This window comes from Ylistrum balloti, unplaced genomic scaffold (assembly GCF_031769215.1).
Source record: "Ylistrum balloti isolate Yb309-2 unplaced genomic scaffold, AGI_CSIRO_Ybal_v1 Utg371132, whole genome shotgun sequence".
Classification (NCBI taxonomy): Eukaryota; Metazoa; Mollusca; class Bivalvia; order Pectinida; family Pectinidae; genus Ylistrum; species Ylistrum balloti.
The window spans coordinates 430,211-451,923 of record NW_026782621.1 but is presented as its reverse complement, the minus strand read 5'-3'; the positions used below and the strand labels follow the sequence as shown (position 1 = coordinate 451,923).

At 31.7% G+C, this 21,713-nt stretch overlaps 1 protein-coding gene across 1 annotated transcript; it reads left to right on the top strand.

The window, feature by feature from the left end:
• Positions 1–1,392: 1,392 nt before the first annotated feature.
• Positions 1,393–15,524, top strand: LOC132560969 (pleckstrin homology domain-containing family D member 1-like). Its single transcript, XM_060225677.1, has 13 exons — positions 1,393–1,583; positions 5,119–5,212; positions 5,827–5,916; positions 7,699–7,775; positions 8,100–8,191; positions 8,545–8,597; positions 8,893–8,982; positions 9,253–9,434; positions 9,731–9,821; positions 10,155–10,196; positions 10,536–10,686; positions 11,327–11,461; positions 15,114–15,524. The coding sequence occupies exons 1-13, from the start codon at positions 1,399–1,401 to the stop codon at positions 15,260–15,262; spliced, it is 1,431 nt and encodes a 476-aa protein (XP_060081660.1). The 5' UTR covers positions 1,393–1,398; the 3' UTR covers positions 15,263–15,524.
• The last annotated feature ends 6,189 nt before the right edge of the window (positions 15,525–21,713 follow it).

The following is a 21,713-nucleotide window of genomic DNA, read 5'->3' as shown; positions in this document are numbered from 1 at the left end:
AAATATTTATATTGTGCCTCAAGGAAACGCATAGAATTTAGTGATTGATAGAACTAATTGTACACTACAGTATCATTGTAAGCTTACGCTCCATTTAACCTAATTTGTATAACATTCTTTCATATTTGTACCACATTATGTAATTATGTTTGTTATTTAACCTATGAGTCGGATGGCTCACGGAAAAAATGAATGAATGAATGCATCGAAGTTTTCAAACGTTACAAATGTTTTTTAAAAGAATATCATTCTATAAGCAAGACTTGTTTAGGTTTATCAAAAACGTGAAAGCACGAGAAGTGACGAACATTGACAAGTTGTGAGTTTAGGCATGTGGACAGTGTCCACCTGTTTTGCTTGCATGGAGAAGGAGCAGATGCATGATCTACATATATACAAAGTATTCTAAACATACAAAGTTCGTGTTATACACCTCTCTCTCTCTCTCTCTCTCTCTCTCTCTCTCTCTCTCTCTCTCTCTCTCTCCCTTACTAACTTAACTTGTCTATAATTGTTAACTTGTAAATATAATGTATGTGTATTAATATGTTTGAAAAGGGCTTTATATAAGTTGAAAAAAATTGTGTCCAATCATATTGCCACTTATGTGCAATAAAATATGTTTAATTAAAAACCGAAAAGCACATGTTTTCTTTACATTTGTGTTTGAAAACGTCTGGATTTAATATTCGGAAATCTCGCTTGTCTGCTGTCAGTCACCCTACCCTGGAACATGTCATGACAAAATTGAAGGCACAAGCAAAGTAATTTGATTAGTTCCGAGAGAAAAAAATCCTGAATAATTACAGACTAATACGCTTCTTTTGAAGATTACAAAAGAGCGACACCCATCTTCAGAGCCATTACAATATACCTTATGCGACGATGAGATTCGTTTGTTGTCCACAAGGTGCCGTACAAGGAACCTTCAAATTTGCTATGACATATACGATGGGTGCTGAGAGCGAAAGTGATAAATGTATTATATAATAGTAAGTAATAATGAATTTTGATTTTCAGAACGAGTGCTTTAGGAAGATACGTATCCACTTAAGGGGACAAACATGTCCCTGGCTTTATAGGATAAATGCCTGTGTCTTTGTTTACATAAAAGGCTTTTTGTCTAACATTTGAATGAAAAAAAAACATTTTGTTTTAATATGCTTACACCACTTACATGCGCTTATATCTGTTTGGTGCCTTATAGAGGTCGAATTAAGTTTCACATTGCACTTATAAACCTTATCCACAGCTGGCACCTGTTTAAATGAGAGCGCCAATTGTGTATGTCTATCGGAATGCTTCGTGACAGTGCATGGTATGTAATAATAAAGTCCGAGAAAGATCGAAGTAAATTGTCACACGGAAGTTCAGTGGTCGCGGTGGAGGTGTCAGCCGATGGATTGTTTGGGCTCTGTGTGTTGTGTATCCCATTCACGACAGCACTACAGTTATGAGGCACCCGACATGAACAGTATGCCGGAAAGAAATTCTCGGTCAGGCGAATGGGCGTCGAAAGTCCAGCTGGCCGGGATATTGTATAAAAGACCTTTCAACCATCAGTCAAACAAGTGGGCGAAAAGGTAATTTATTTCCGTATTTTTGTGTTTAAATGATCATTTTATAGAAGTGATATATGGACCGATGTGACTTCCGGGTATTTTTGAAATCACTGAATACACTGAAAACTTTGAATTGTACTTAATTAGATCAGCCGATTGTTCACAATAGACCTTGATTGCTTAGATACTGATGCCTGGCGCCTTTGTCAGTCTGTTACGGCTGCTGAAACATAGTGATGCTCTGAGTACATTGACCTGTATACATACGCATATATCGAGCTTCTAATCAATAAGTCACCAATTAAAGTAGTATGACAGTTGAATCTTTAGTATGTCAAGAATGTGTTTTATCGTATATTGATTTACAATATGATATAATATTTTTCCATACACATGTTGCATTGAATCAGAAATATTGTGAAGTATTTGGATAAGTGTTACAAGTACATTTTATATGTGCAGTTTAGTAAGCTTGTGTATATATTTGTACAACCAGAGATAAGTCTTTAAATCAAAGCTCATAAATTATAAGGTCTCTGGCCTTACCTGTGTTACTGGTAAACATACCTGTCTTTCTCTTTTTCTAATAAGCATATGGTCTAGTCCTTATAAAAAAAAATAGCTTGGATATCTTATTTCTAAATTTAGTTCCAACTGGTAACTGATGATAACAGGGATATTTGTATTGTTGAACTTTTGAAAGATTCGTTCAATATATCCCTGGCCTCTTGATTTGAAGAGTTTTAAGAGATGTATAACATGTGCTCTAGACAAGATCTTTTATATATATTATTTGAGTGTGCTCTACTTCATATCAAAGTTACATAAAACTAGTAAAGCAAAAGTAACAGACATATACTTACTTTTCTCAGATTGATTCATTGCCATTGGTGAAGAAAGTAATTGCAGAACATTTCAACTTCTAGATCTGTGTTTTTCAATCCTTAATTGTAATATTACAAATATAGAACAGGTAGTGAGTTATCTTGTTATGAAATTGACCATAGACAAGCATATGTGTTACCAGGTATGTATAAAGTATTTTGAAGAACATGTTAAAATTGTTTGTCAGTTTGAATTAGGACATATAGATCTACACTAGAGTGGGGTACCAAGATATTATGGAATTAGATATTGGTTGTACTTTATATTTAGATACAATATCTATTCAAAGTATATTCTTAATTTGCTCCACTTGGCATATTGCCAGTGTTGATAAGCATTTAATATTGAAAAAATAATCACTTCAAGGAAGGTTTCATCCCTTTGATAAGAATTATAGTATGGATTTCATGAGGGAGACTAAAGAGGGTTTGTATCTGGGAAATGTATGAAGATTGATTTATCTCTAGATTATGTCTATATCCTTCCTCAGGTCAGGAAATTATCTGTAGTACGTCAGCTGTCAACACAACACTTGTGTAGACACAGTAAAGGAAGTGAATTGCACCTACTGTTACAGCTTATCAACATTAGTTTCTTCCTGGAGAGAAAATTTACACATAAATTGGAATAGGTTTCCTTGTTTAATCAAAATAATCTTAAGTAGGTTTACGCAAGGGTTACAGTCATGTTAGGTATACACTGCTCATTATATATGTGTACCTTCCAAAAGCTACCTGTTATATTTAACCTTTGAAAACAAATATGTATTTTGATGCCAGATATTTTAATCTGATATCATAAAAAAAGATATTACCCTATCATTATCATTATTTTCTAAAATTATGTCAAGTGAATGCTTTTGAACTTTTCAAAATATTCACCTGGTTATAAATATTTTTAGTAATTTATTACATTCAAATTAATGACCATATTATGTTTTATTCTAAAAGAAAATTAAAAAGATACCAGAATAATTGATATTGTAATTTATAATTTGCAGGTAGAAAAAACATGACAACTAGGCATAGCTTTTAATTGTTCCAGCATTCAAAGTTTTCAATAGAATGTTTACTTGAGCATTTGAAACATAAATGTAAGTAACTGTTATACATCTCCTGACTGAGCTTACAGCTGTCATTGCTGTTCTATATATTACTTCATTGAGCTTGTTTATAAGTAAATCAAGGATTGTAAATCTATCATTAATGTTAATTGTGTTATACTGCAGATTTAGCTGGTAGTATTTAAAAATTTAAAATTTAAAATATTGATAGAGCAGGAAAATTAGACTTGTAATATAATGCTGTAAATGTTTGAGAAAAAGGAAAGAGAAAAGTGAAACAGCATATACATACTATATTAGAAAGAAATACTGAATCATGATCTCGATACAGCATTACAGTGTTTAGGATGTACAATAATGGTGAATGAGCATCATTTTTACTGTGGTGATAGGTGTATTATACTGTAAGTGTGAAAGGACTGTAATGTAATGATGAACACATGTTTTTTTTTGCGGCATATCATTTGCATCATCATCATAATGATTGCAAGCTATGTGTACATGTGATATGCTGTAGATATATTTAACCACTGTTCTTTCCCTAATGCTGTTCATGCTGAATATATTGAGATAGAAGATAATTGCACTAATTACATTTTCTGTATGCTGTTTATATAACAAACAATATGAATGCATTATTTATCATCTTGCAAATTCGCCAAACAATGATAGTGCACTAAAATTTGATGGCACCCAATTAATCATGTTTACAGTAATGATAAAACAACTTTTTTTAATGCTATGTGTGATAAAATAGTAAAGAGGAAAAATTTTAGCCTGTATCATGTGTATCAAACATAATGGTGAAGAGTCATATTTGTAAGCTATGTGGGATATATTTGGTGAAGAAATATTTTGATGGCAATGGATGAAAGATAAAAACCCAGCTAGCCAACAGGAAATGATTAGAGTCAAATGACCTTCAGGATAGTCTTATCTTCTCTAATACACAGTGTGACCCTCCAGTGGGTGGAATTGTTGACAATGATGTTTTGGTGAGCTTTCTATGAAGTTATCTAAAAATGACTGATTGAAGTAACATACCTGCAGGTAGCTAAGAATGTCAACCTGTGTTATATTGGTTTAGAAATATTATGATACAAGTATAAATATTTCTCAGGTCAGAGTATCGCTATATATCAACATGCTTGACCTAGTAAGGGCCCTTTGGCAGCTTTTTAAGATTGAGGTGTTTGAAATTCAGAGGCATGTACCTGCTTGGAACTGATGAGAAGCTTTTGAGCATTGAGGTGTTTGACACTCTCTAACACATACCCAGTTGGGGCTCATGGAATCTGTATAGCAATGCTGCATTAAAATTGATTTAAACCAAGCAAAACTTTTGCAGAAATAGATCATGACAGTTTTCTCTCTTTTTATTTAATTTTCTAAAAGCTATCAGAATTTCTGTTAGACCAAGTAAGATAATTGTCATGGAGATCTGCCATCATCCACCGTCATGGGGTTTATACCAGCATTCTTTATGAACTTTGTCATTTCCATTTAACATTTATATTGATATTAGATATCACTTGAATATAACTCTATACTTTATTGGATGTGCAAGGGTATCATACATTTAAAATGAATGTCTGTTGTATGTTTCAGATATTTCATTATACGAGATGGATTTCTATTTTACTATCAGGAGAGTGAAAAGAAAGAAATGGAAAAGCGGTCTTGTATCAACATTCATCCCAAGGTATGTACCGATAGAAACATTCATATCAGAATACATATGTATAATTGGAAAAAAAACATTCGCAGATACTATAAAGGAATCCTAAATGTAAGTCAGATGACAGAGATGTCTAAACAAAGAAGTAATTTTCAGCAAGAATGTCAGCATTTTGCCCGTAATTTTAACTATGTAAACAGACAATAAAATGGTAGATGCTGTATATCTATATGTCATCATACATATCGATATCTTGTATTGACCTTACCATATTGCAATTTACCAATATTTCAATTATACCAACCAGTCCTGTCAAAACATGCATGAGGAAGAGCAGGCTGACTAATATTCAAAACAGTAAATATATATTTAGCATGACTATATCCAAAAGGTTCATTCTTATGACTCAGGTCATGCATCTATTACAATAAATATTTGCCTCTAGAAATTTTTTTCTCCAAAATCAGATTTAAATTATGATATTGTAAATGAAGCATGTATAAACACTACAGGGCAGCGGTGATGAGAACAATATGTTATATATGCACCTGGTATGTAAATGCAATATGATTACAAAGTGTATAGGATTTGTCAGGCAATGTTGTAATGATATCTGTGAATTATGTATGTAATTTCAGGGAATGATACCTTTAGGAGAATGCAGTATTACTCCATCAAGGGAACAAGGACAGCCTTTTGCATTCTATCTGGACAGTGCAGATATTCATGTAAATAGATCATCGTTTTTCAATTTTTCAAAATGTACAGTTAATTGCTTGCAATTATAAGCTGTAAAAAATTCAGATCACAGCATAGGTTGTGGAATTATGTAATTATATATATATATAATCAATGAAGTTATAATGACAATTCTGACAACGGAATTTTCAAATTCACTTGTCTGTACAGCCATTATTACTTAATTGATCATGTATCTATTCCAGTAATATACATCCAGTGAACATTTGTTTGTTAAGATTCAGTACCAATATTGAGCCATACCGTCGATATTACTTACTAGAATCTATATATAGAAGATCCAGTACCAATATTGAGCCATACCGTCGATATTACTTACTAGAATCTATATATAGAAGATCCAGTACCAATATTGAGTCATACCGTTGATATTACTTACTAGAATTTATATATAGAAGATCCAGTACCAATATTGAGTCATACCGTTGATATTAATTACTAGAATCTATATATAGAAGATCCAGTACCAATATTGAGTCATACCGTTGATATTACTTACTAGAATTTATATATAGAAGATCCAGTACCAATATTGAGTCATACCGTTGATATTACTTACTAGAATTTATATATAGAAGATCCAGTACCAATATTGAGTCATACCGTTGATATTACTTACTAGAATCTATATATAGAAGATCCAGTACCAATATTGAGTCATACCGTCGATATTACTTACTAGAATCTATATATAGAAGATCCAGTACCAATATTGAGTCATACCGTTGATATTTCTTACTAGATCATATATATATGTATTATTTATAATTACATAATATTTACATTGTTTCGAAACTCTCTGAACTACAAATACTGTATGTTTCTTTAATTTTGGAGGGCTAATATTTGTGGCTGTTCTAGTCTGAGTTGTTAGATCAGAGGTATAAAATTGTATATGTCTATACATTGGTTTCTACGTATCGACATATATCATACATTTCCCGAGATTTGTATTCGTTGTAGAAATGTTTGTTGGGTATTTATTTGAATGCTGTCTTCAGTGACCATGAATATAGTAAAATAATCTCCCATGAGAATATTAATATCAGTACATTATATTGCCGTACAAACCGTTATTTCTCACTAACCTGTTTCAATAATCTGGTAACTAACGCAGTCATCCCAAGTCACAAACATCCTACTTGGATGAAAATGTTCAGGGAAATTTTTCTGTCACTGTTTTTTTTTTCTTCCTGTAAAGCTATTTCCACTTTAAAGGGAGTTCATGTTTCAGTGAACCCTATTTGTCCTTTTAAGGTCCTACTAGGTACAGTTTACTTATGTTTTTGCACAAGTGTTTTTATGTTGTAATCTAGATCATCACGGATAAGATTTTGATGAATATTGTGAAGTTTCTTCTTATGTAATTTAAAATATTTGCTTTCTGCTTTTGGGAAAAACAGCATGTGACATTTGAATGTATGTCACATGTTTATTTCCTATCATTTTATTGATATGAGATATGCTTGATACGTCCAACCGTATGTTTGAGATTTATCCAATCAAAAATGGTTTTACTGGACTTCAAGTTTTTGAGCCAGTTGTTCTGTGTACCTAAGTTAGTTATAAATTTGATTAAGTTTCAGTTTAATATAAATGTTTCTCTGTTGCTTGGATTATTAAGAATTCCTGTAAATTTTCAACTTGATAGCTGTCTCTAAAACGGAGGTGAAAATACATGCATGTTTACTCTTAACAAATATCTCTCTCTAATGATGGGGTTAGTTTATATGTGTATGTCATTAACACAGGGAAGAATGCTTTTGGCTGCTGACAGCAGTTTTGAAAGAGACAAATGGATTGACATGCTGGAAAAGTCAAAAAGGATGTAAGTGATTTGGCTATCACCTGGTCCATGTTATTAAGCGTTAGCATGTAATAAAATAACTTTCTGAAGAAGCATGTGACTTTTAAAGATGTCAGATTTCTGTCGGTCATCAAAATTTACACTGGAATATTGTTATTTTTTATGGATACAGCCCCAATTTAGCTTTGTGAATCGCTCAATTTACATCAAAGTTGAAATAGACTTTATTTATGTTTTTCAAATATATCTTGTCATTTTAATATTCTTAACTTTGATTACAAGTCTGTTGCTGGGTATAATATTGTCCACACCATAAACAATACATTTACATATGTTTTTAAATAGAACTTGGAAACATGCTCAGTTAGCAGACAACCTCATTCGACAGTTGGAGGATCAGGGCTTACAGATGGCAAAACAGAAGCAGGACTACTTTGGTAGTTACATTTCTACTGAAAATTAAGTGAATGCTTTCCCTTCTGTTCTTTACCTTTCTAAAACACTTTGGTTGATACAAACTTGTGGGAGCTGGAAATGTCTGAAAGATCTCATGCAGTACATTCTGTAACAACTTCAGAAATTAGACTTGATTTATAATCTGGGATTAAAATTAAGACCCAGTAATAAAAAAATATTTGTCCATTGTACTTGCAAGATCAACTGGTCTGGAATTCATCCGGAATGATATGATAAATAAGAAAAGACTTAATGCATAAATAGTGATATGTATACATATCTGTATTAACTCAATTGTTCATAAATCTGTAATGTAAAAATGTATTTGTTTCAGATCAGCTCCAGAGTGAAGTGTTAGCTCTGTCTGATGAAAGAGAAAAAACTGAGGTAAATATTTACTTATTTCATCATATTACTATGTGTACATTTACTGATATCTAATTTGCTCCTTGTAAGATCTGTTCTGAAGAAAATAAACATATGAAAACTTCAAGCAAAAGGCAAGCAACATTGGATGATGCATCTGTAGGTGATATAAGACAAGATCCTCACATAATATGAACGAATCAGAAGGTAAGTGTGGTTATTTTATCACAAGTATATTAACTGTATCAGCATGACCATTTGAGATAAATAGAATTGAGATATTATTAATACGGAGAGTATGTTTTTCTTGTAATAGGAGCTAGGAAGAATTAATCAGGAGCTGGAGAAGGAGAAACAGAAGTTGGAGCTGTATCAGCAGGAGATGACAGAGGAATACGAACGAATCAATTTTTTTAGCTGATGATCTGAAGTGATTAAAATGAAAAATGGTCATGGCAATTATTATTTTGGAAAAAAAACCTTTCATGTTTATGAAAAACGTATCTATTGCCGAAAATTTTCATATTGCTATGTTCTTAAAGATCATCATACATTTTACTGATTAAATTGCATGTCAAAGTTAGAGTTTTGTTTTCCTGTTGTTTCAATGTTTATGTTAGGAGAATAAATATGAAAATGAGTGGTTTTGTATTTGTTTTTTTTATTGTTGTTTCAGAGTTTAAGTGAGGAGAAGGAGAGAATTTTGGAAACATTACATGACCAGCAGAGCTCGCAACAGAAGCTGACAGAGGAGAATCAGAGTTTAGCCCTCACGAAGGAGGAACTACAGTCTACCCTCAAACTCATTGAATACCAGACCAAGGAACTGCTTCGTGAGAAATCCCAGGCTGAAGAAAAGTAAGTATGTCAGCTGAAAATTTTGATACGTGGATGTGATATCGGTGCCTCCTTTTTAAGATTTTCAGGAGTACATCAATAAAAGTCCTGGATTTTTTGTTTGAATAGATATACATTGTATACTTGTAGTTCAGCCATTGTTTAGCTTATTTTTATCTTTGAAGCCCTATAAATGTTTATCTTGATTGTTTTTATGTTTTTTTTAACTTTTGTCAATCCAATTGGTAAAGAGACCATTTTCAATGTACATTGTAAGGAAAGATGACCCATAATGGTTTTGCTTTATGTATCTATAGAATGAAGGAGAATGAGTCAAGAGCTCGGGCACTGGAAGAAGAAAAAGAATTTATAAGTGGACATGCGGAGGAGCTTAAAGAATCCCTGAAGGTAAATCCAACTCTGTGAATATTGTGCAAATATTCCTTGTAGTTTGTAGAATTTGTTTCAATTTGTATGCAATTAAATCTCCGGCAATATTACTGACTATTCATTAGTTCCTTAACTAAAATCTTAAAACAGTGTGATTAGCATACTAAAAAACCCACTTTGGGAAATTTGATATTTTATGTCAATATAGAATAAAGTTACTGTGAGCAGATCTATTGCATTGTTAGTGCATTGGTCTTGTAACTTACAGTGAATATTGATTTCATTTTTGCTATGCATCTTTGTTTTCTTGAAATGAAATTGCAACCATCATAAATTTTGTTATAATCACAGGATCTTAAGGTACAGAAGGAAATGACTGAAGCAGAATTAAAGGTTAGTTTGGTTTCTTTTACTGATATGGGTTTGTAAACATTTTTCTTCACACTTTAAATCATAAAATTACCTAAAATTTGGAAATTCATGATTTTTTCCCCCACTTGGAAGTTTTTAATTTGAACTCTTAAATTTGATTTCAGTTTCAAAATATTCACTTTATCGTTTAAAGTTATTGAAATATCATCAATTTTTTACCTTTGAATGTTAATTGTGTTCATTGTTTGACCTTGACATGTCGATGGGATAGTGTTTTGCATCTTGTTGATTGGTCAGTATTTGACCTGAAATGTTGATGAGTCAGTGTTTGATTTTTCACATGTTTTTAACTGGTGACAGGAGGAGGTTATGGCTAGACTAGATGCGGAGAGGAAGCTGAAAGACGCAGACAACTCGTTACAGAAACTGTCGTGTGCTGTGGTATCTCAAACTCCACACATAGAACAGGATGTCAAGGAAGAGATGGTGGTCAACGTCAACAAACTCAAACGTAATAGTAACAGCAAGACACCTGCTGTAAAGATTCTTTTCATGATCATAATCTTAGATTCAGCACTTGACATTCACGAATTTAGACAAGTGGAAATATATTTCTTCTGAGAATTACTTCATATGCAAATAGAATTCAAAATATGAAAATCTTTTATTTCATGTGTGTTATTTTGTGATATATACAAAACACAACCATTATATTTACTCACCCATTCAAATTTTTCTGTGTATGCTATCTGTTCATCTGCTTGTTTTTAGGCAAATCCTAGGTTCTACAGTTCACACAATGCTACGCTACAGTGTTGGGTTTTTGGCATAGATGGTCTTATGAGTGTCTATCAATTATTCTATGTATTCTATATGTTTTTTTTCAGATTTTTAAATGTTTTACACTTTATAGGTCAAATTACTTAGATTCAAGGTTTTTAGTAAGTTACTTAAAGAGTCGACAGTATGGTACAGTTCCCTCTGCTCTGCAGATTAACTTGTTAAAAAAAATAAAATGATAAGCACTTTATTTCCTTTAAACTGAATGTGTTTTAGTGAAACATTCGTAGGAACTATTATATGTGATGTTGTTAACAATTTCAAATCATACAGAATAATGTTTGTGATTCTTCATGTTACTTATGTTGTAGGGTTTTTTGAGGATCTAGCAAATGAGGCCAAAATAGACTCAGACAAACCTCTAATTGTGAAAAACACGATACATGCCAGAAAAACGTTAGCCCGAAGAGCGAAAACGAAGAAATTCCAACGCAACAAGTCCAGTAGTAAGTAATGTACAATACATCATTTAGCTATTATCAGCTATAAAACTATTTATATGATAATGATGATGGTGTGATAGTATGTTAAGATAATGATACATGCTGTTGTAAGAGTTTTTTTTTATTTTCCGGATTGTATACTATATGTAATTTGAGGAGAGTTTTTTGTTTTTCCTGAAAATTTTGATTTATAATTAAGAGGTTGTTTGGTTCTGGTATCAATTTTCCATGGATGATATGGCAGAAATTTTAATTTCTTTAATGATTTTCTTCTATATTTATGTGAAGGTCAGTTTTTTTTGAAAAATGAGAAGATAAACATGAAAAATTTATTATGAATTCTTTACAAGTAAAAAATATTGGAACATTTCTGATGGACATATGTATCAATGAAGTTTCAATGTTAAAAGTGGTAATAGGAACTAAAAACACAAAGGCATATGTATCTGAGGGCCTGGTACATATTACGTGAGAGATGTTGTTGGTACCTGTAGGTTCACTCTGTCTAACCAGCAATCCAATGTACGCAAATCTGATGGAGTGCAGCATAATGTCGCTCTGATCTTCATGGGAGGTAACTCAACACACATCATGGCTTTGTTTTGACTTTCTTTTTGAATTGTTTTGTTGCGGCTAGATACAGAACCCAATTTTTCCTTTGTTGGCAGTTTTTGTTTGATTTTTATTTTTGATTGAAAGAAATGTTGGTGAGAGTTTTATTCTAGTATTTTTACTGTGAAATTTTTATCACTTGTTTTATTTATACATGAGTTTTCATGTGAATGCTATTAAAAGTTATCACAAAACATAATTTACATTTTTTTGTTTACTTACATCTTCAGATGATAATTTTGAGTTTTACTTCAGTATATGTACTTTTATTTTTACAAGAATATTTTTGAATGTTTTAAAACTGACTTTTACTGTTACGATGTTTTCTACAGTATATATCTTTAACAGATACATGAACTTGATTTAGCAAGACTTTTATCATGTTCCATATGCATGTGATCATACGTGATTGCCATTGTAGTTTAAAAGGAATGACCATTCTCCTGAATTCTGTCATCAAAACAAAATGTAACTTTGTATCAATCTATCAAACAGTGTGATAATAACACTGAAATATAATGTCAAAACTTTGCTATGTTTTCTATACCACATCTCATACCCTGGTTATTGTATTGCTGAATATGGCATGAATCACATTGTTGTGTGTTGTATATATCTGGTTTAGTTTTAATCTGTTCTACATATCTTTAACATATATTAACACATGGTACATATCTTGTTATCGCCTAAGTAAACCCATTATACAATCTGGTTTTCACATTTTTAATTTATTGTACATACAGGTATCTTGTTGTCAAGTATTTTACTCCATTGTAGATACATGTATCTGGTTGTCAAGTATTTTACTCCATTGTAGATACAGGTATCTGGTTGTCAAGTATTTTACTCCATTGTAGATACAGGTATCTGGTTGTCAAGTATTTTACTCCATTGTAGATACAGGTATCTGGTTGTCAAGTATTTTACTCCATTGTAGATACAGGTATCTGGTTGTCAAGTATTTAACTCCATTGTAGATACATGTATCTGGTTGTCAAGTATTTAACTCCATTGTAGATACATGTATCTGGTTGTCAAGTATTTAACTCCATTGTAGATACATGTATCTGGTTGTCAAGTATTTAACTCCATTATAGGTACAGGTATCTAGTTGTCAAGTATTTTACTCCATTGTAGATACAGGTATCTGGTTGTCATGTATTTAACTCCATTGTAAATACATGTATCTGGTTGTCAAGAATTTTAGTCCATTGTAGATACAGGTATTTGGTTGTCAAGTATTTAGCTCCATTATAGATACAGGTATCTGGTTGTTAAGTATTTTACTCCATTGTAGATACATGTATCTGGTTGTAAAGTATTTTACTCCATTATAGGTACAGGTATCTGGTTGTCAAGAATTTTAGTCCATTGTAGGTACAGGTATCTGGTTGTCAAGTATTTTACTCCATTGTAGATACAGGTATCTGGTTGTCAAGTATTTTACTCCATTGTAGATACATGTGTCTGGTTGTCAAGTATTTTAATCTGTTTATCTGGTTATCATCTATATTTTTACTATTATACATATCTAGTTTTCCCATGTTTTACTGTGTTGTACATTTGGTTGTCGAGTACTTTACTCTGTTGTACATATCTGGTTGTTAAGTATTTTTTTACTGTTATACATATCGAGTTGTCAATGTTTTACTCTATTGTGTATACATGTATTTGGTTGTCGAGTACTTTACTCTGTTGTACATATCTGGTTGTTAAGTATTTTTTTACTGTTGTACATATCGAGTTGTCACATGTTTTACTCTATTGTGTATACATGTATTTTGTTATCGAGTACTTTACTCTGTTGTACATATCTGGTTGTTAAGTATTTTTTTACTGTTATACATATCGAGTTGTCAATGTTTTACTCTATTGTGTATACATGTATTTGGTTGTCGAGTACTTTACTCTGTTGTACATATCTGGTTGTTAAGTATTTTTTTACTGTTATACATATCGAGTTGTCAATGTTTTACTCTATTGTGTATACATGTATTTGGTTGTCGAGTACTTTACTCTGTTGTACATATCTGGTTGTTAAGTATTTTTTTACTGTTATACATATCGAGTTGTCACATGTTTTACTCTATTGTGTATACATGTATTTTGTTATCGAGTACTTTACTCTGTTGTACATATCTGGTTGTCCTGTATTATTGATATTTTTTGTCGTGTGCTTTTGTTCATCATACTTTCCTATTAAGAATGAATATCATTTCTTTTTTTTTTCTCTGTTGTATAACCTAGATGGCATTTGTTTGTTGTACATGATTGATGGTTATGATTTCATTTGCCCTGTTGGTGCTTATAACTGAATGTCTGATATTTATGCCATTACCTACATATTTGGTTCAAGTGATTGGTTGTCATGTACCTTATTGTCCTATACTACCCTGGTTAGACTGGTTATATTGTTTGTCCTGTTGTGCTATGGACCTTGATATACACTTGATTGTTGTGTGATGTTTCATCTTTTTTTTATGTCTTGCTTGATTACTATGGTTATGCCTGTTTCTTTTTTAAAGGTGTTAATGGAATCTACTTTATTTATTGAAATTATATGGATATCAAGTGTTTTACTTTTTACAGTCTTATTACACTGTGTTTCTAGGAATTAAGAATGTACACCATCAAAATGAAAGAGGAAAGCTCTATCAGGGGAAATAACTCATCACTAATCAAAACATCTGTTTTGATCATTACTTTTTGTTTATATTACTGAAAACACTCAAAGGTGGAGATGTTCTTTGCAATATATAATTGATTCTGTGGTACTCTCTTACTTAAAAAAAAAAAGGATTGAATTATTATTGAATATTTATGTTTCGAACCTGTCAACAGTTATTCCAATACATTGTAATCGCTCATATTTTTTGGCAGAGTCAGTTATTTTTTTTAACACTTGTGTGCAGATTTTTGTCTTGATGAAGTCCTGTACAGCCATACACATTCTTGAAACAAATATTACAACTTATGTTATGATGCATGTTTTAATTGTGTTGGATTAAGTGCTTTTAATGAATAATTTTTTACATATTGACAGGTCTTCGGGTCAAGTCTAGTAACAGCATCTCTGACACACATGGAGCAGAAGGTGTGAATCTCCGTCGTACTACCACTTGTGTTCCCAGGAAGGGAATCTCCGTCAATTTCCCTCTGACAGCGAGTAGTACTTTTTCTGAGGATCTGTAGCCTACACTTTCAAAAACAATTCTCATTCTTTGTTGTGGCTTAATCAAATGATTTCACAAATGGGTTACATTGTGCAACAAATTTTAGACAGCATTTCTACTGCTACATAAAATATTTGTTCCGTGGAATGATCTGTTATTTAAACTGAAGAGGAATCATCATTGGATTTTTTTTCACCTCAGCAAATTTCATGTTTTTGAAAAATTGTTTTTGAGTCATTATGGGAACAGCTTCACTGTGTGTAATGTTTAACAAAGACTTTGTTGACCTCTCCCAGTTGGAATGACCTTCAACCTTGGTGACCTCAGTGTAGCCTCACTTTGATGGACTCTATTTTGTTATATGTTTTTTAATGCCATCCCTGAAATATAAATGTAGTTTATAACTATAAAAATCCACCTCTATTTTCATTGGTTGCTAGAGTTTTCAATTATATTTTTATTGGTTGATATAATTGCGCTGTTGGCCTTGACACAGCTGTGATATAAATGTTGTAAATTCTAGTTATTCCCCCTTGCATCGTTTACAGGACAGTTTGATATTGGCATAATAGTACTTAAACTACACAAAGATCTGTTGGAAGTTTTGATCATAATTGTCTCAGTTTTTACATAGTTTGCCACCCTCTGCAAATGTACTTCAGATGTTAAGAAAGGGATTATATACATGAAAATCATTTTGTCGTGATATCTACTTAAGAATTTAATTTTCCATATCATTTTGTATAATGTGCAGTTTCCTTTATGTTATTGTAGTTAGAAACAAAAGATTGTTATCTACCTGACAAAGTACTGAATGAGTAAGTACTTGTTAAAATTTGATTAAGTGTTATTAAAGATGTCGTGTATGTATAAATTCACTAAATGATTTGCGTTACTTGGGTAATGTTCTCAAAATATTTACTTATTTGTGAGTCACTGACACAGCAATATTGTAATATCAGTTTTTGTAGAGCTTGAAAGGTTATACACATAGTAAACACTTTAACAGAAATAATCAGTAAAAATTGTGCAATATAAGATAATTTCAGGAGTATGTATATATATACATATATCTGTATATATATCAGTCTTGTATTGGTATTGTATTGGTGCATAATGACGCTACTCAACTCGTGCAGTTTATCTGGTCTTACATGTTCAGTATTGAACCTCACATTCATTATCTACTTGCACTTTATACTGTTTACCAAGAAGTGTTTTCCAGAGATTAACTTCTTCTTTTTTTCAGGATTAAACAATGAATTATTTCTTAACAAAGTTTTCAACTCTAGGTAAAAATATCTAACTTGTGAAGAATGAAAACATTTCCTTGGAATACAGTGCTTTTTGAGCATCAGATTTCCTTAGTTCACACACCAAGTAGTTAAGTTACACATTTAAACAAGAATGAGAAGATTATTTATCAGAATGTTGCAACAGAAAGTAAAGTCAAATGTGGAAACAGCTAAGATGATAATCAGAGTTTTATTTAAAATGCAGGTTTTACGAATCACTTGTATTTAACTTTGTTGGTTAACACTAACTAATGATCATATATTCCCGGTAATAACACACTTTTATATAATAAGTATACATATCATGGTTGTATAGTAATATCTGTGATTTCAGTTTTCAACATTCTATAGCTATGTTTCACTTATGTATTGAGTCATGTCATTATCAGTAATGTTTGTTGGCTGTATTTTTGTCAGACACAAAGCATTCTTAAGACTTGTTTAAATTGATGTGTTTAAATTATTTTCATATGGAAGCATTTGATTTCTAAGCTTATAGTCTTTTTCTACAAAAATTTCGATTTCACAAACAGCTGTGAACTCATCAAGGTCTTAAGATATTAAACGTAAAACATTATTCAGATCTTAAACTCTAGGAGAAGTTATGGTCAGTTAATAGAAATTTCATTAGGTAACACAATTAAGCTGCAATTAAGAAAAAATCTTTAAAATTCAGTTTTTAAAAACCCATCTCAAGTAATATTAAAGTATTAAAGGGACATCACAGTAAGAACATCAATTCTGTTATTGGTTTTACATGTTTTTATATACCTCCAGTTACATTTTTATGCTATCCAGATATTTACTGTCAATTGCCAGCTCTTTGATTCAGGAAACCCATCTCAGATTTTTTGATAATGTTACATGATAATTTTGAAAACAAGTTCATTTTGTAGACGCAAGCACATGATGGTGGAAGATGAGGTTTTCCTTTCTACAATTTTTAACTAACCTCTTTATGTGCATATTGTAGCGAAAACTACCTGTCATTGTTCATAAGTTGATACACTTGATATATATATACAATCATTTAAAAAACGAAAAGAAAAATCATTTTACTGTGATGTCACTTTAATACTGAATATAGCATTACATTGTATTTCATTTTTTTATAATGAAGAGTTATCTGCTCTTGAAAGCAGGTGTTGTGTGTTGATTGTTACATCATTTACTTGGGAGAGAAACACTGAGAAAATAATCAATCTCTGCTCACAAAAACAGAAAACTCTTCCATTATGATGGAATTTTCAAGTCATGCTTGATTTCTGAAAAAAAACTATTTTGCATTCCTCTGACATTTGTTATTGATTTTTCAAAAGCATCTTTTAAATGGTTTCAATTCCCTAAAAATGGCCGATTTCTGCTATTTATGTTAGTGTAGCTGTTCAGTGATGATACAATACTATTATTGTCTGACCTGTATGCCAATTGTAAATTGAGATTTTTATATTGGTATGATGCATTGTATTATAAATAATCATCATTTGTTTACTCATTTCAAGATAGGAACTGCATCAATAGATTTTGAAAATATTTTTCAATTATGCATTAAACAGAGCACAAAAGGTTATTCAAGATACAGGAAATAAATGAACATAATGTATCTGATGTAAAAATAAAAACATTTTTTTTAAAACATATTGGAAGTAAATTAGATGTTAAATAATGAACTGTTATTATTGGTACAAAATGTGTTGGTTTGGATACTTGGTCAAAATGGAAAACTAAAAAACAAAAATTGTATAATAAAGGTTATTTATTGTTGAATGAGATATTTCTGTATAGAAATAGTTTGTTTGGGTAAGAAAATAAGATGGAAACAAGAAATATTCTTCAGATTGTTTATCATGAAACCAAAAGAAAAAAAAAGATCCGTCCAAAATGTTATGAAAATGAGTTTTCCACTTATAGAAAGATTTTGAGATATGATAACTGATTCTGTGTTCTATGATTTCATGTTTTAATGATTATGTTGTTTATGAAGTACAGAAGTGGATGAATGTGCAAAGTATTTGGAGACAGCAAAAAATAGACATATGTCATCAAACCTTTATCTCTAATACAGTTTATGTGGATATAAAGTATGAAACTTTACATCAAGAGTTGATGTTTACGTGTTTACCAGCATCAGGACCCAGTGCTGTATGTGTTTGGTATTTAATATTTACATACACTGCCACTGTTTTTTTTACTGTAGCCTCTAAGTGTGGCATTAAGCCCAGTGCAGATGCAGGGACAAATATAACATCTCATATATCAAGCCCCTGTGTATGTCACTTATATATTGTCTCTGATGTAAAGCCCCTGTGACAAGTTTGTTGTCAAATCATAACTCCCTGTGAATTTTCGATGACAATAATATTTTCTCAAATATTGAGCCATTTTGTTTATCAAACATTTTTATTTCAAACATCAATCCTCTTAGCAGTACCTTAAACAAACATGTTGTCTCATATCTCAAGCCCCTCGTCCTGTATTCCAGAATCTTTTAGCTTCTGTTTGGTGCTATTTGTTGGATTGTACAGTGGTTGTGAATTCCATTAGATGTTTTAATTGTATGCAAATATAGCATTATGATATGTAATCTCAATACTCATCATTTAACATTATATATATAGACCTATACATAGTGTAACAGACAGTTTAAGGAAGTATTTCATAGTCTAGTGTGGATAGTCATTCTCAAGTGACATGTAAAACATATTTTATTAGTTAATGGAATGCTTATGAACAGTGATTTAGACTCATTTTTATCCATTAATTTGAAGTTTTCTTAGCCTTTGTATCCAATACTTGATAAATATATGTATGATTAAGATTATGAAATGATATTATCCTTTTATAGATACAATAGATAACAATGGAATGGCATGATACTGTTATAATCTGTCCATCAGCTACAACTGTATATGTTATTATATACCATTGGTGATCTGTTAATGGGGGCTGGACAACAGTGAAGTATTTAACTGTTCGCTGAATTTATCTCAAGGGTGATTTTGAGGAAGGGTCTCCTCGTAGAATCTGGTGGCTACCTTACTGAACATTATACAGATGGCCCATTCATTGCATGCCATCCAGAGTAATTAGGCCAAAGTGTCTTGCCCAAGAACGCATCAGACAAAACACAAATTTCCTTGGGTAACAAATGTACCGCGGTAAATATTACAGCCCTGAAAAATGGTAAACCTTCCATCACAAATTTCACATCTGTTTGTACATGCAGATGTTATGGACATGCTGTAAAATGTTTTAGAGAATCTCCAAAAGAAAAAGATCTGATTTAAAGATGCTTTATCATAAATATTTAACAATTCATTAGAATTTATCCTTTTTAAGGTAGGTATGGTTGTATCAATACTTGTATTTATAAGGAAAAAAAATACTTCATTTTCATGAAGTCATTTCATTGTTCCTTTAAATAGTGATAACATGTAAAGAATGTTAATGTTGACGAAAGTTTGTAAACCTAAGTTTAGTTTCATTAAATGTTCTTGTAAAATTGAAGTATTCAGCTTTGGAAAAAGTATTAAGGCTTTTAACAAGCATGATCAAAAACATATTTCATTTGCAATCCCTCATCCTTCCCAATAGAACATGTAAGGCAATTTATTATTGGAAGTTATTTTAATCCTCTGTTTAGAGAAGTGTTGGATGGTTTCTTAGCAACAGAAGTGTATTTCCATGGTAGAAAGTGTTACTGTTTGTAAAAAGTTCACATTTATTTGTAGTTTTGTATACTGAAGATAAGAGTCTTCCAGTCTAACTTATATATCACTCACGCAGATTCCAATCACCCTATGCCATGGTCTGTCTGTTCATCCGTCCATCCATAAACAATTTTTGTTATCACTATTTCTTAAGGAGAACTGGATGGATCTTTCTCAAATTTCATATGTAGGTTCCTGTTGGTCGTTGCTGTGCCTGTTTCAGTTTGGGACTGATAAGATAAAAAAAATGGCTGACTAATGAAGTTTATCGCTATACCAAGAAAAGCACTTGATGGATCTCTCTCAGATTTCATATGTAGCTTCTCATTGGTCTCCTTTGCCCAATTAATTTTGGGACTGATCACAAAAACAAAGTGTCTGACAGACAGGCATTATGAATATTGACATTGAAAGTTTGTAATCACTATTTCCTGAGAATTCATGCATAGATTTCTCAAATTTTATGTGTTTCCCTTGATCCCTATTTGTGCCTGCTTGATTTTGTTACCAATCAGAAAAAGGAAAATGGCCTACAGGCAGCTTTCTCGGATGTCATCAAATACAGTTTGTCATCACTAGTTATGGAGAAATACAGCATTGATTTTTCTCAAATTTCATGTGTATGTTTCTATGGATCCCAAGTTGTGCCTGTTTGATTTTGGTACAGATCTAAGATGAAATGACTGACGGCCATATTGGATTTTCACTTTGAAAGATTGTTATCACTATATCTAGAGAATTAATGCACAGATATTTTTTAAATTTCAAGCATAGGAGCCCTTTGGTCCCTGGTTGATCCTGCATGATTTTGGGTCTAATCAAAAAAACAAAATAGCAGACAGGCAGCCTTCTTGGATTTTGACATAGAAAGTTTGTTATCCCTATTTCTTGAAAACTACAGCATAGAATTTTCTCAAATTTCATGTGTATATTTCTATAGATCTCAAGTTGTGCCTGTTTGATTTTGGTACCTGTCAGAAAAAGATTTTGAAAGTTAGACATCGCAGCTTGTTCAGAAATACTGTATAGATATTTCTTAGATTTCATGTATAGGTTTTTTTTCCCGCTAGTTGTTCCCGTTTGAGTTTTGGACTGATCAGAAAAACAAAATGGTGGATAGGCAGCCATCTTGGATTTCGCAGATAAAATATTGTTATCCCCATCAAATGGATCTCAGATTTTATACGTATGTTCCCTTTGATCTACTTGTTTGATCAGAAAAGACAAAAATGGCTTCTGAGGTGACCATCTCGGATTTGGCAGGGAATTATTATCATCACTTTTTCTGCAAGGGAATGTTCAAATTTAAGAGGAAAAACAGAGACGAGAAAAAAAGGGAAAAGATCCAACTTTCAAAGTGCAAAGTGGGATCTCTTGTTAATATCATTTCCAATAACTTTTCTTTACATTTTGTATATATTGCTTTGCTAACATTATAATGTTATGTACCATGTAACAGTGTTTG

What these genes read in the sequence shown, in the direction of transcription:
- LOC132560969 (XM_060225677.1), top strand. Translation starts at nt 1,399, where the DNA reads ATGGATTGTTTGGGCTCTGTGTGTTGTGTATCCCATTCACGACAGCAC. An exon ending in CTGGAAAAGTCAAAAAGGAT is followed by an intron (nt 7,776 to 8,099) that starts GTAAGTGATTTG and finishes GTTTTTAAATAG; the next exon opens with AACTTGGAAACATGCTCAGT. An exon ending in ATGAAAGAGAAAAAACTGAG is followed by an intron (nt 8,598 to 8,892) that starts GTAAATATTTAC and finishes TTCTTGTAATAG; the next exon opens with GAGCTAGGAAGAATTAATCA.